At 42.6% G+C, this 16,161-nt stretch overlaps 1 protein-coding gene across 5 annotated transcripts in view; it reads right to left on the bottom strand.

Annotated features, from left to right (window-relative positions):
* Positions 1-1,904: 1,904 nt before the first annotated feature.
* Positions 1,905-16,161, bottom strand: part of RPAP2 (RNA polymerase II associated protein 2) — a 419,624-nt gene continuing 405,367 nt past the window's right edge. For all 5 annotated transcript variants that reach the window (XM_069232353.1, XM_069232357.1, XM_069232356.1 and 2 more), the window contains 2 exons: positions 5,357-5,506; positions 1,905-2,258 (listed from right to left, as the gene is read on the bottom strand). In XM_069232353.1, coding sequence (XP_069088454.1) covers position 2,258; positions 5,357-5,506 — 151 coding nt within the window. In that variant the 3' untranslated portion in view covers positions 1,905-2,257. The remainder of the gene's footprint in view (positions 2,259-5,356; positions 5,507-16,161) is intronic.

Below are 16,161 nucleotides of genomic sequence, written 5' to 3'. Positions count from 1 at the left end.
GATACTTAACTGCAACTGCATACTGATGGGTTTTCCTGGGGAGGAGGTTGGGAAGGGCTCACACTTAAATTTCAAAGGGTAGTGGCCTAAGCCCACACAAAGGGTCTGATTACCTCCCACAGATAGTCTGGAGCCGGGGCTGGGCTGAAAGGGGGGACCTGTGCACTTCAGAGAAAGCTTTTGAAGTCATCTCCCACATCAAAGGTACATTTTGGTACAAGTACTGGGTCCTAGACGCGTAAAAATCAGTACATCACTGGATCTAAAGAAACCTCTGCTGGAGTAAAGACTGCTGTGCTGTAAGGATTGCTAATCTGCCAGGAATAACTGGTCCCAGTAACTGCTGCCCTGCTTTGTTGTACCCTCTGCTGATCTATGCCCTGCTAAATGTCTACAGGACCATCTCAAACCCCAGAGACCTTGCCCCGTGCACCTCTCACATCAGCCGTGGTGCACAAACTTAGCCGGAGCAACAAGCATCTCCGTGCTGGAGCACTGCACACCTTCTCACAACCTGCATGGTGTGTATCCGCCAGACTGAGACCCAACCAGGAGGAGAACTTCCCTCTCACTAGCCGATGAGTGATACGCCACTGTATCTCAAGTGCATCCGACGACTGAAGGCTGCCCACTTGCCAGGGGGACATAGGACCACGCAAAGAACCCCCAGAGGTAGCAGGCACAGAGCGATTCGGGGCAGATGGATTCCTCTGCCAGACAGGAGCGAGCTGAGTGTTAGCCGTGGCGGTGCCTCTGTGACCAGGGCAGCCTTTTATCCCGCCGCACTTGTGGAACTCCAATAATTACTGTGCACTCACCAAGTTCTGTGACAATGGAGGCCAGGAGCAAGTCAGCATTTCTCCCCTCCACTTACATCTAAGCACATGGCACCAGAACACTCTCCGGAGCAAAGCGCAAGTGAGAACCTTTTACCATATCACCCCTAGAGGACACGAAAGTACATGGCAACTCTTACCACCTTGTAAACTTGGTAATTCCTGTTTCCTGACTTGCACTACAAAGAAGGTGAACAACCCTGCTTATATATAAATTGAATTTGTATCGTTTTGGTCATATTTTTTATCAAGACAAAACTACCTATTTTTATTAGTGTGGAGTCTTATGCCATGAATTCTCTTTGTGACGGTGTTTGTGTTGCACAAATACTTTACACTTTGCCTTCAAAGTTAAACCTGCCTGCCTTGTGCTCTAGCCTGAGCACAGGTTAATTTAGGTTCTGTATCTGACTTACCCTGTCTAGGATTGCGGTCCCTACTTAGGGTATATACCTCTGCCAACTAGAGACCCAATTTCTAACAACCATTTTTGCTAAATAAGACGTGTTTGTTAAATATACTGAATATGCTCCTTTACATTTACAGACGATTCCACACCAATACAATGTGGTTAGTTATATTTGAGGTTGTATCTTTGTACATTTGGATTTTACATGATTTATGTTTACAATCATCACATACTTTCATATTAAACAACAGCAATTCTTTCTAACATAGCAATATGCTTTTGGATTTCACTGACTTTTGTTTCAATCACATTTTTTTCTGTGTAAAGGAGTACTTTACCTAGCTTGATGGGCAGATATATGTTACTCCCACAAAATTTGATTGCCATAACCTTTGAATGATGGAATTAAGTTTGGTATTGGTTACTCTACTAAGGCTCCCGGAATTATTGTGCAACATTTCTTCGTAGCTTTCACAGATTCCAAGTGAGTTCCCTGTTGTGTTGTTTGCCTTGTACGTCCGCTAGTCTGACAGTGGTTTTAATTCAATTGAATGAACATTGTTTTATCTGGAGAGCAGTAACGTAATTACTGAGAGCATGTGAGGTACTTTTGAACAAAGTATATAGCACAACTATTAAACAAAAGCACACGAACAGAGTAAAATATATTTGTTTTATTACCTGAGAAGGAAATTATACATTACTGTCCATCACTGATTTCATAGGGACTGTACATCAACTGAGAAATGCCTAAAGTAATGCTTTGGAGAAAATAAAAATGTAGAAACTGAATACATTTACATGGCAAGGGCATTTAGTTCAACAAAAAGAGCCTGGAATAATCTTAACAGCAAACCAACATTTTGTTATCATGTTATATCCATTTTCCAAATGACAAATGAAAGGCTCCTTTGTGCATCAGTGTCTTTCACACATTTCCATTGTCAGTTGCTGATGCAGATTATTATGTTGGCAGATGATCCGATTTCAGGTGCATCTTATTTATGTGGTATCTGCAAAATAAGGTAGTAAAGTGAAAGAAGTCACAATCCAATAGAATCTGCTTACAGCAGGAAAAGCTTCACTCAGTCACACAATCAAACATGTTATCTAGCTTCTGGAATGGTCTTTCTACTGGATCCTCTATTTAACCATAGGATCCTCACAGATTCCACCCAGGCATGAGGCTGGATCTGGAGAATTTTGTTGCAGGCCTCCCATTCGTCGCTAGGTAGTGTTGTGCAGCTCCGTCCTGGCTCCATACTGCCCCGAAAGTGACAGAGCTAAGGCCCCACTGTGACATCACAGCTTGGGAAGGAACAGGTGCATCAAATCTTAAATGTATTCAAAACATGCAATTTGAACAGGGATGGTTGGCCTGGCAAACGCAGACAGGACAAAAGGGCAGACAAACACCATTTTTCAGTGCCACCACAAAGCCTTGCTGGGCTAAAGACAAAACAAATAAAAAGAAACCCAACAGCTTCGCCTGTAAAGGATCAGTGGTTTGAGAACCAGACTACAAATTTGTCCCAGCACTCAATGTAAATGGATTTCCTGGAGGAGCATCTGCCAGCAATGATTACATCTACCACTTAGAAGCAAACCAAAAGTAGTTGACTGCTGCCACTCAATCACCAAGCATGTTGGTATAAGAAATAACTAGTCAACACAAACTCTACGCACGTCTGGAAATTCATGTTAACAACTGCTGTTCTCCAACTAAAACATGCAAGTTCTAGAAAAACTCTTAAACAACCTAGCTCAAATGATCCAGTCGCAGACATGAAAGAAAATGGAATAAAAATGGAAACCCATCCCTGACAAGACAACGCTACAACACCAAAACCATCAATAAAGTTGCCAACAGAAGCACAACACTCTTCAAGACAATTAAGCACTGCATCAGTCCCCTGACTAAACCTCCAATTCTATACTCCAGAGATAAGTCCAATACCATGAACCTCTATCATTAAAGCTTTACAGACAATCCAGCAGCACATTGGCATTACAAAGCCTGCTTCTACTTTAACATTCATCCTTCAAAGTGAATCCCACAATTGCCATTCTTCAAACCACTGCCCCTCACAGACTTTGCCAATATTCTCAACTCTGTGAAAACACCTCCGACGAAGATTACATTTTATTCCATTCTTCATCAAAACCCCCTGGGGAGAAGCTCTCTGTTACTGTTCACCATCATCAACACCACCTTCACTCAAAGAAATCATCCTAGAAGCTATTAAGAGAAGTCAGGTCTTTCCACTTCTGAAAAGACCAATTTCAGACCCTGATGACCTAAACTATTATAGGCCTATCCTCATCTACCCTTCATCAGCAAGATCATTCTAAAAAAAGCATTCTACACACAACTCAAAGATCACATCAGTGCCAAACATCTAATTCATGAATAGCAATCCAGCGACAGATCATGGTACAGAGTGGAGACAGCTACATTAAATTAAAAGACAATTCCCTCCTGATAACAGACAAAGATTATTCTGCCTCCTGATACTGCTAGATCTCTCAGTCCTCTTTGGCGGTGTTGAACATCCCATCCTCATCCTGAAGTGATGAACTGGATTCACTAGAAATGTCCTTGACTGGTTCTCCTCCTACCTATCCAACCAAATCCAATTTGATTACACAAGCACCCCCAGCTCCCATAATAAACCTATGACCCTACAGATTCTGCAGAATTCCATTGTGTCCCTCGATATCAACGTCTATTTGGAATGCTTTAGGACACACCAATAAACTCATATTCTCAATACACAACTCAATTTGAAAGTCTTCTCTGCTCTGGACATCCAACCATTAAAAACACTCTCTACACTTCATACAGACATGTATGACCAGCACCTATCTGAATCTCAACCCTACCAGTCAGAATTCTCCTATTGACCAAAAACATCTAGCTACAACTAGCCAAAACCTAGCTTAATTACCTAAATCTAGCCAGATATGAACCCCAACTGGCAGGTCACCTAGATTCATCCTAGACACCAGCCTAAGTCTCTAGGAGGTGGAAATAATTTCTCCAAAACACATTTGCCATGTATGCACCCAGAATTTGAAGTAACATCCTTGTATATAACCTGTGTAGAGAGTACTAAATCACAACGAAGTGACAGTTAACTTCCAGTCTCAGAGCCCCTTCAAAACTCAATGACTGTAACTTTCCCTGGGACCCCTGTGCAGCGCCTGCTTCATTCTGCCTGTGTTTACATTATACAAATTCAACATACATACAATTGACAATCTTGCAAACTACTACTTATTAACTCACCTTTTCAAACTGCCTCCTTTCTCCTGTTTTCCCAGGAATTGGTTTACAAACACATTTAAGTATGTTATTTGTGTGGCACTCAGCTTATCCTCTGTAATCTGGACATTTTTACTGCAATTAATTCCCCCATACAAAATGAAACATAATCTACGGCTGTTCTATGCTTTTTTTATGTGAAGGGACTTTAAATTTTCATTATACAACATTTTCAGTAGCTGTAGTTTGATAGTGTCCAGTGGATTCAGTGGTTACGGTGTTATGATGTAAACGTTGCTGGTTATGTCTGCCTGTATGAATAAGTGGGGTTTACCCAACTGTTTTACTAATAAAAGTGCTTTAACTACTATAGCCTAGTCCTGACCTCCAGGAGTTTTTTAAGCCCACAATGCTGTGAAAGTTTAATGTTATGTGGTGTTTGGAAAAGGTGTGTTGTTAACGAACCAGGAGTACCTGCATAATGTATGTATAATATTGGATGAGCTCCCTTATCAGATTTGGATAGACTTAACTGTGGCTTCGAAGCCACTATTGCAGATGTTCCACAAACTATATTTGGTATCTGAACTGCGACTTCTCAACAGTATGATAAAAAGCTGATAGCAAGCTCTTTTAAATTGGGATTTTAATGTTACTGCTCTGAATCGACTCAGTCTGCAAAAACGTCACTTCAAATGAAGAGGTGGATAGTTTATTTTGTTTTAATCGAGTTCCACATTACTGTAAAATTATGTTTCTAATTACAAATAGAGCAGAACATTACTAGCAGTAACTAAGATATTTAGGGCTCCTTAAAGAGAATGTCGGTATTTGAAAAACACTCACCATTTAGGCAAAGTCTTGTTCTTAAAAACATTTATTAAACTTTCCAAGTCTTCTTCTTCCATATGTAAATCTCCAAGTAAAGTAGATATAAACTGTGTGTAGATTGGACTCTCACGAGCATTCTTCTGAATTGGAATCATAGGCGACAACCTAGAACAGAAATTTGTATTTGAAATTGTAATAAGAAGATTGGACTATAGGCACCAACAGAAAGTGACACTGTTTTTCAACTTCTTAATTAAGAACTTCTAGAGTGGCCTACACAAAATGTTGCTTTGCCATACACGTTAGCAGGTGTAGCCTTCAATAGGAGGTTCCCTGATGTGTACATTTTTGCAACATGTCACACACAAACAAGTTACTTACCTTTGGTAATACTCTTTCCAGTATCTTTCTCCACCGCACTCTCAGATGTGCAATGCTGAACAAGTTTTCTGAGACTGTGTGCTTATTGTGTAACTTGGGACCTTTTTTGATGATTCAGAATGGGGAGGTGGGAGGGCAGTGAGAAAACTGCAGTTAGACAGACTATGCACTGGAAAGAGCATTACCGAATGTGAACCTTACCTTTAGAACAGATACCACAGCAGTAACTCCTAAAGGTGATGGGTCTGGGTACAGGAATCAGACAAAATAATCTGCAGAACAGAGAGGGCAACGTAACCTTCCTCCTGGACCTTACTGTCAAAGCAGTAGTGTTTTGTGAAGGTGCAAACTGATGCCCAATGTTGTAGCCTGGCAAATGTCAAAAACTGGTAGAAAAGCACCTACCATTCACTCACAAGGTGTGCTGACTTGATCACAATGTTAAAAGCCTTAAGGAATAGCTGTGCATAAGTGTGAAGGGTGGGCAGATGAGAAAACTCGAGACCAAATTCAGATCCCATTGGGGCATAACAAATGGCTAGAGAACATGTCATGTCATGTCAGTCAAGCCTTTTATAAAACACATCACTAAAGGTGGTCTAAAATAAGATGACTGGTCAGGTAAACACAGAAAGACCGAAAAGGCAAACAACTAACCTTTCGCTATGCTCAGAGCAAGTCCTTGCTCGGCTAATGCAAGAACAAACTAAAGAACATTAGAAGTTTGGCATGTAAGAGGCTAGTGCAGTGGCTCTTAACCTGTAGTCCGAGGATCCTTGGGAGTCTGCAAGGCCTACTCAGGGGGGCCCGTGACTGAGTTACCAAATTAAATTATATTAAAATTAACACATTACAATTAATAAAATGTTTGCAAATAAAGAAGCAACATTTCAAATTGGGAAAACGTTCTTTGATTGAGAAGTAAACATATATTTCAACATTTGAGCATTTGTTTAGTGTATACTTGTTTTTGTGCGGTGTTTTGAAGTTCAAATCCTAGAAATTGCGCAGGCAGGGCATCACCAGCATCCAATAACGATTTTGTGGGGGTCCCCAGGTTCCAGTAATGACTCAATGAGGGTCCACACAAGCCAAAAGGGTAAAAACTGCTGAGTTAGTATATGAAGGTAGAAGACCATGCTACAAATTAGCCCTTGTGCCCAGCATAGCTCGTCTTTGTGAAAGGGCATCTGACTGCAAAGATGGCATCAATCAGTTTGAACGGTAAGTTTAATGCTTTTGACTGCTCCCACTCAATCTTTACGAACGGAAGTGTAGGTTGTAGGGACTTGAATTCTGGCCCCTGTTTTAGGAGTTCCTCCCAGATTGTAAGCTTGATCATAGGACAAATGCTCGGGAGCTCTGGGAACCACACTCCCCTGGCCCTGTACAAGGCAATAAGATTGATTTGGCCCCAGTCTGTTCTCACCTTCCTCAGAACCTGAGCCAGGAGAAGTAGCAATCGAAATGCATGGAGGAGTCCTTTTTTCCACTCCAACTGGAATGTGCCTCCTAACAAGTGCCTGGGAGGGAACGCTAATGCACATAATTGTTGACACAGCGTTCTCTATGATGGGGTGCGGACCTAACCAAGCTATACCCCACTGCCGAAAACTGCCTGCGCCACCTCAGAGTGAAGACACCACTTATGATTTACCAGATGATGTCTGCTTAGTTTGTCCACTCCGGCATTTAGAGCCTCTGCTTGTTCAACCACCTCCAGAGCTGCAGCACCTCTGAGCTAGGATCCAAGACCCCACTCTGCCCCAGCTTGTTGCAGTACCACGTGGCAAACATATTGTTTGTGAGGACCTTTACCAGCCTCCCTTCAATCGATAAAAGAAACACTCTAGGGCCAGACAAATTGTTAAAAGTTCCAGAAGACAAAAAGCTGCCTCTCTGAAAGAGTACAGAGGCTTCTGATCTCCACCTCTCCTAAATGGCCCTCCCAACCAACCAGTGACTGTCACCACTGTGAACTCTGAGTGAGGATGGGAGACTGGCTTGCAGCAAGTCAGGTTGGCATCTGCCAGCTACCACTTTAGATCTTGTGCTGTCTTCCTCAAGATCTGAATGTAGTTGTAGAGGCATACCTGATGCCAGGCCCACTGGGACTTGAGGGTCCAATGCAGGAAGTATGAGTGCCATCTGGCATTTGGGGTGAGGAAGGTGTAGAAGGTCGTGAGACCCAGAATCCTTACAGCCACCCTCACCAAAACCCGGAACTTATCCTGAAACAGAGATCATGGCCTGAATATCCAAGACTTACTGTGGCAGAGTAAAGGCCCTGAATTCCAGCATGTCCATGATTGCCCTAATAATAAGAGGTTTCTGCATGAGTCTTGAGTAGAACTTTGGGTTACTGATTGTGAAACCCAATGATGTCAGGATTTTGTTGTCCAAAGGTGGTCTACAACTGACTGCAGCGAGCCTACCGGTGGCAACCAGTCACTGAGGTACAGAAAAGAATGTACTCTCAACCTCCAAAGAAGGGCACAGACCCCTGCCATCCCATCAATTGTGTGAACATCAGATGGACTGTGGTAAGGCGAAAGGGTACATGGTGAACTGAAAGAGTTTCAGGTCCACCTTAAAATGTAAGTAAGACCTGTGGGAATATGAAAATAAATGTCTTGCAATTCCACGGAAATCAATCACTCCTGTGGGTCCAACGCAAACAGGATTGCAGCCTGGTGAGTGCTTTGAAATTGTCCTTCCTCAGAAATGCATGTAGCAGCCATAGGTACAAAATACGTCTGAGGCCTCCATCCTTCTTCGAAATGAGGAAATAATGTAAGTAGCATCCTCTTCCCTTCTCTGAGTTTGGCACCCGCTCAACGGCATCCTTGGACACAAAAGACTGACCTCCTGCATCAATACTGTGACATGCTCCTCCAAACGAAGCTCCAGTGCGGGACAAAGGTGGGATAGAGAGGAAATGAAGGCCAGGACAAAGTCCATTTGAAAAATGTGTAAGAGTCACCAGTCTGACAAGATAGATCATCAAACAGGAAAGAAATGCCTATTCTGCCTCCTACCAGACAGGCATTCGCCTGACAGGGCAAACTAATATGGCTTGGTAGCTGCTGCAGGCCCGGAATTGGAAGATTGCTGTCTCTGCTGGACTGAAAGCTTTCTACTGGTGCCAAGTCTGAGGTGTCGTAAGGACTGGGTTGAGGTACAGGTTGTGAAGGCTGGTGATGTCTGACAGTTAGTACCCTGGAAAAGCCTTTACGTTTTCTGTACTGATGGAAAAATGGCTTAGCTGACGTCAATATCCCTAAAGATCCAGCTTATTGTAGGTGTTCTTGAATCATACTAGTGCTGAATAGGCCTTTTCTCCAAATAGCCTGGAGCCATTGTACGGTATATCCATTAAGGATGCTTGCTTGTCTCCAGAAAATCAAGTTGGTTACCTCCATGTGTGCCTTCTGAGCATGATACCAGTGCTCAGGTCAGTTCTGAGCAGGTGCTTGTCTGCCTCCTGATCATCATGCATAGCTTGGGCTGGTGAGGCCCTGAGATCCTTCAGAACGGCTGGCAACATGTCGCTGGCCTTTCCCTGATGGGCTGGAGCCCTAAGAGGCTAGTTTTGAAAGCCCAGCAGTTCCTGGTGCCTCTGTCAGTATCTTTATTTGTATAGGTAGTAAAAACCATTACAAGCTTCTAAAGACATATATTGAAAAGTAACTTAACATTGTTTTCAGGCGAGTTTTCTTAAAGGTGAAACAGAAAAGCAAGAAAGCTAATTATGGGTGCCTTAGGAACTGCACGTAAAAGACAAAACTAAACTTTTTTACCACTACCTCGAGAGTCATTATACACATATTGTGTAAAAGCTTAGAGATAAAAACTAAACATAATTCGATAAAAACAGACATGTTAAACATACATATTAAAACATGGGTACAAAAACGTACAAGTCAGTGCATATGTGACTGGACCTATGCCTCACTGAATGGTTAAGTTGATGCCCAAAGTGCATGAAGTGATTAAAGTGCTGTCAGTGTTACTGTAGCTTCGGTCAGGGTGGTAATATGAATTATTGTATTTTCCTGCCACGATTACCTTTTAAAGATAAATCAGCTTCAGATGAATTAAAGCAGGCACGTTAATGATATTGGTTCCCTGGACCGACTAAGACCTGCATGTCCAGATATTAGCCTCACGGCTGCAAAGTGTTGAGCCCTTAAAAGTGAATAAAGTGCTGTCTTGGATAATTCACTGACTATTTAATTATCGGATCTTGCTAATAGTGTGTGGCCCCCTGATGTACCAACAATGGGTGAAGAACCGACTAGACGGCTGGGCCCACTGTGAATAGCCAGGAAAGAAATATGCCTCCCCAGAAGCCAAACTGCATTTATAAATATGAATGTTGGACTGGCAAAAGAAAGCATTCTTCTCCAACCAATAGGTTGATCGGAAAGACATCTGGATTAACTTTACTTGGTTAGGCTTGAATAATCAGGCTCTCAACTTTACAGTGCTTGGACTGGAAGTGTGTCACCAGGGCCTGACTATGTCCACTAGCTGCAGGTCAACTGACTGCCCGGCACGAGCATGATTTGGACCATGTAGCCATAAGGTATCAGTAAAAAGCATCAAGTGGTAATAGTGGCTCACATGAAGCTAGCCTTAGTTGAAGGGTCCTAATCAATGCATTTTGTTTCATCTCTTTATTGGAACAACAATACTACTACTTCAGATGCCCTCCAAAAGGTCATTACAAATTAATTGCTTTCTTCCATTGGTGGAGATTCTAGCTCAGTTTTAGTACATGTATCAAGCCCACAGACATTTTGTAAGTCTGCATGCAATGGATCCTCTGTATAATGGGCAAGAGGAACCTGCCCCCTCCTTGATCATGCTCAGTACTACAGGTATGTTGGAAGTCTGAATCAGAACCAAAAATAGAGTGAATCCTCTACTGGTAAAAACGTAGGGGCAGAGGCACTGGGTTGCAATCTAGCTAAATGGCCACTCATGTTTTCCAAAGCGCAACATGGCTTTTAGTCTGTCTTATATTGGTTCAGATTAGGTTAGTGCTCAATCATTGAGTGCAAAGGTGGAGCCTGTGGCAGCACAGAAGAAACTGGCATTGACCATGGCATTGGGGCAGAAGTCAGTGCCAGAGCTGATAAGGTGGTGGAAGATGGTCCTGGTAACTGGTCCTCTTTGAAAGCCGCAATTTGCGGTGGTGCTGAAGAGGGCACTGTGGAACTGGTAAGGATTCAGGAGGCTTTTGAGGAGTGAGATCTGAATCCCATGCCTTCCTGCCTTTCTGGTAGACTTTGTGTAGCAGGATGGTGATGAGTACTGCTTACCTTTTGTGTGCTTGTGTGGAGACTATGATTTATCTGGATACTTCAACTGAGAAATTGACTTTTTGCAGGAGTGGTCTCGAGACGGGACCACAACTGGGACCTAAGCTTTGACTGCACCCCTTCTTCTGTTCAGCAATGTGGAGTGTTGCCTCTTGGTACCAAATCACCTAAGGCACACTTGTTGAAAGCCTTAGAATGATCCCCCGGAGTCCAAGCACCACAGACGTACCTTGTGCAGTACCCTGACTGATATTGACCTCTTGTAGTCTCTGCAAAGTTTGAACCCTGCTGTTTGGGTAGAAGACATCATTTCCTAGCACACTATGAAAAGCTTTAGTTGTCAGAAGACCAAAAGAGGTGGGAAAGGAGCTTTGGATCTGTGTTGAAGGGCATAGGCAAAAAAGGAACAGACATCAGCGTGCACTGGTGTTGCGCGTACATGACTCTGCTTCATCACTTCCGATGCAGTTAGAATTACCATGGAATATTGCTAAAGGATTCTCAGGATCCAGTCCGGCACTGGGGGCTATTCTAAAGGTGAGCAGTCTGGTGTTAGAAGTATCCATCAGAAATCCAATAGTTCACACATTATCTCATGCGCCTTGATAACACCTTGTCTACTTGATTACCTATTATGATTCATGCATAACTATGCCGTTTGTAGATGTTGTAAGTATATAAATTTAGATATCAGTAAGAAAGAATCTAGCAAAGCGGTCTTTGTCATTTTTATTTAATCTCAGAATATAGTAACTTGTTGCTTGTAAGTATTAAAAAGGGAGGGTTTAGTTGAGAACTCTTTCTGCAGACTGATTTGTGATCTGAATTTTCCATAATATTGGAATAAGTACACATTATTCACTATGAGGATTTCTGTATACCTAGCCCATTAGTCTCCCAACCTTGAAATGAATGGACTGTCCTGTCCACAAAGACTGGAGTACCTGCCAGAGCAGTTTTCTCCCAACTCTTTCTTCTCCTTTCTTAACATATATTTTGTTGGCATTTCTACAAGAACCACCAACTTCAGATTTGCACCAGTCATATATCTCACACTATCTTCAAACCACCTACCGCTTCCCATCCATCCCTCTCTTTCTTCTCATTTCGAGCAATTTTTTCCTGTCCGTCGGATTGCAGCACATATACAGACGTGAAAGTGGGATGGGTCACTAAATGGTAAGGGTGCTTCTGTACTGTGAGTGACAACGATTAATACAGCTGTGATGGGCGCAGTCAAGACACTGTGTGGGCTTGAGTAGAAGAGAGGGTATCTTCTTTCTGAAGCAACTTACTTTATACTGTCAAAAGGGAGGTCCAGAAGGTCTGACTTCTGTATTCCTAGACACAACATAGACGATTCAACTCTTAACCGGTGCCTGTGATACAGACAGCCTTGCCTCTCATCACTGTCACTCAGAAACACAAGAACATTGTACTTTCTTGGGAATTCGACATACTGTATAACTTGTGCAGTCCTTGAATCTACAAGGGGTGCAGTGGTAACTGGGGTACCTCATAGTACTTGCACATGTCCCTTTCGTGATAGATGCCCATGTACAAAGAACACATCAGTTGCTTATAGATCACCATGTACAGTAATATTTACACTAATAACACACGTGCCTTTCAACCTGTCGGGTAAGCATCAGGTGACCAGATGCAAGCAAGAGAACATGATACCCTGATTATGGGGATAAAGATGGAGACAGAAAGGACACTCCATCAGAAGAGAACATGACTCCATCATAAGATCTGCTCTCCTCTGGTCCTCAGAAGGCAAACTGAACAGTGGCAGGCCAAGGAACAACTGGAGGCGAACTGTGGAACGAGAAATGGAGACCCTCAACCACAGATGAGGCTAAGAAACTTGTCCAAGTGGAGGTCCCTCATTGCTGGCCTGCTTGCCTGTGGCACAATGGATGGTAAGCTAAGATAAGCTATGCTTAGATTTCAACCTGTCTGGTGATTAAGCATCAGATTAAATAAGGCTCCAGTCTATTCATGGGGATGTTCAGGTCTGGATGTTATCCAAATGGCTCAGCATGGACAAAACTAAATCAATGTTACTTGTCTTCGACTAACTAAACTATCCACTACTATTCCCTTATGTGCATTCATCATTTACCATTGTTGATGCTAAAACACCAACAACCAACAAGGCAAATACACTAGTGGTCAGTCTCAGGCCATTGCTGGCGGGCTAGCGATCCACTGCTGTAGTCGAAAAAAACACCTCAACTACTCTAGTGGAGGATTATCTGCAAGATTTTGACTTTCCTCACTGGTACGGTGGGACTCCATTTCCCCATATCAAGACAATTCTCCTCAACTTGGTGGGAGCCACTTCTGGGGGGATAAAAGTCAGTGAAAGTAATTTCACCATACCTCAACAGCATTTTCCCCCACCATGTTGTAGGTATTTCATGAGTTTTCTGTGCCTGACCATCATGGTGCACATCGAAGTATTGTATGCCCCCCTGTGCCACTAGAAATGGTGGAGGGCTAGCCACAGGCTGACTAGTTCAAAACCATTTAATACAGAGTCACATCCGCCACCTTAGAATTCCCCATGACTGTGGAGGTAGGGGCTTCTCCACTCAAAATAAGGCAGTCAACGGCAGAGACGAGAGGGTTAAACTTGTGTGTTTATTGACAGGTGCCCAGTCACCAACCTCCTCTAAATCAATCCCCAGGTGTGAAATATTAACACTACTATGACCATTGCAAATTAGATTTGCGGATCCAAATGGGGCTTGTGAGCAGCCTTGAACATGTAAGTAGCCTGAAACTCCAAAGCAGCCTAGAACCTGGTGAGAACCCATAAACCTACAGGGACAGATCATGCGGTGCTGTGACATCTGTTTTCTCATTGCCCATAGAATGATCATTTTCCATGTGGGTCTGAAATTTTATTATTTTTTGCTTGTGTTCCACATCCATGCAGTCTCGAAGGATCAGCTCAATTGTAGTATCAACTCGGTATTCCTTACTGGCTTTGTTTTTTGGGATCCAAAATGGAACATTGCACCTTTCATGATTCTTAACCCTAGTATTCATTGAAGACATCCTGCTAACTAGATGCTACTACACCAAGGAATAGGGAATTCAACAGATCAAAAACCAGACCTAGCTCAGTACATGTTTACCAACGGTCACTTTTCTGACATTACCTTTGAGGAGGCCGCAAGTAATTCCTGAAGGAAGATGACTGAATAGTGGAGTGGCACTGTTTGTGGAAAGTTGGCTCAGAGACCACCAATCTAGTGAGATACCCTTTAGACACCTTCCCACTGTCCAAATAATTTGGCTTCACCTCTGTGTCACCAGGGTATTCCTGCTACTACTTACATGAACCTGAACTTCCATGTTGTATCTGGGATTCAGATATGTGTGAATGCAATACTTAAGAAGTGCAATCAAATGGGATACAGTCAGATTTGCCCAGCACTGCATCCAATAATTTTCAGGTAGTGAGGAGCTAGTGATCATAGCCTAACAGACTCTTCTACTTCAGCTACGTTGATACAAGTATCCCTGTTATAAATCCCAGTGGCCCGTCGCTGGAAGATTTACGGTATAAAGTTGGCCACCTCAGACTCGGAGAGACTGCTTCTATATCAAAACCTTGCCACTCTAAAAGGAGCAGTCTCTGGAGATAGGGACGTTTGAAAATGCTGTTTGCTAAAACTCAGCTTCCTAGCCACAGGAAATCAGAACTCCCAGGGAACATATACTCTAAAGATGGTCTGCCACAGACAGAGGCAAATATAGAGTGCCTTCTCAGACAAGGTGTCACAGGTGCTGGGAAACAGAGCGCAGTTAAAAACTCCTAGGTACCAAAGCCACTATCTGTAAGGGCCAAGTACAGAGACTGTTTTCCTTCAGTAAGTGCACAATCATAATTCTCAGCAAAGAGATATGGGAATAGGTCAGAATTTCTGAGACGGAAGCTAGTAGCCAATGAAGATGACCAGGTAATAATGAAAGCAATTTGGCACAAAGCCAACTAAGATTTCTGTATGAAAAGAGACAAACAAGATAGTGTCTGACCCTTCTTAGTGAAAGAATATTCTGAAAAAGGAATGACAGGCAGTTGCACAGGGACAGGTTCTTGGGCACAAGGATGACTCCATTGCTTAGGCTTTCCAATTGTTATAGGTGCTATGATAGGTGACTTCAGTCACCACAAGCAAATAACTAGAACACATTTATGAAAATAACAGGACACCTACCCTAGTTCAAATGTAACCCTAATATAAAACAAAAGAAACGCACAAAAATACAATCAATGTTGTATCCATAACCGTAGAATATGATTTGCCCCTCAGATAGGCAGTACTGTACATTAACATTCTAGGTGACATCGTCTCAAGACTTAGAAAATAACAGTTCCTAATTGCAAGTTATAAAAATAAATATTTTGAAAAAGGAGAACTTCCTGAAGTGAAAGACTGAGTGAAAAGGATTAAGGGTCGAGGGTAAGACATTTAGGGAACAGGTATTAAGAGCATGAGTAGTAGATGCAGGGTTAAAGGTATATGGCTAAGGGCTTTGGGTGTATGGTTAAGGATTTGGCGTGTAGGGTATACAGATTCAGGGTACAGGTTAAGGGAAAAGGATTAGGAATCTGGGTTTAAGGCAGTGTGGGAGTTAGAGGTATGCACCGGGAGAGTAGAGTTAATGGACAGAGTCATTGTTGTAGATATAGGGATCAGTGTTAAGAGTAATGAGTTGGGGCGCAGAACCTAGGAGCAATGAGGTAGGGGTTAACGGTCAGGGCTTTGAGGTACAGGTGTTATTGGGGAACATGGCTAAGGTCATAGGGGTTTAGTTATAGGGTTATGGTTAAGGGTAAAAACGTTAAGGATACAATGTTAATGGTATTTGAGGGTTGAGGTAAGAGGGTTGATGATTATTATTAGATTTGTTTAGTGTCGCCACTAGGAATTTGTATAATGTGTTTTGATGATTCTTACCATTATTTTAGCCTCTCTGCTCAAAATAAAAAATATCTAAGTGTTACTTTGCACAGTAGCTCTGCACTTAATTTCAGTGGTACATACTGCAATTTCAAAGTGATGCATTTAGAAGTGTGTAAAACTAACTAAT

Source organism: Pleurodeles waltl, chromosome 4_2, assembly GCF_031143425.1.
Source record: "Pleurodeles waltl isolate 20211129_DDA chromosome 4_2, aPleWal1.hap1.20221129, whole genome shotgun sequence".
Classification (NCBI taxonomy): Eukaryota; Metazoa; Chordata; class Amphibia; order Caudata; family Salamandridae; genus Pleurodeles; species Pleurodeles waltl.
The sequence above is the reverse complement of the archived record's forward strand: the minus strand, read 5'-3'. Positions and strand labels throughout refer to the sequence as shown.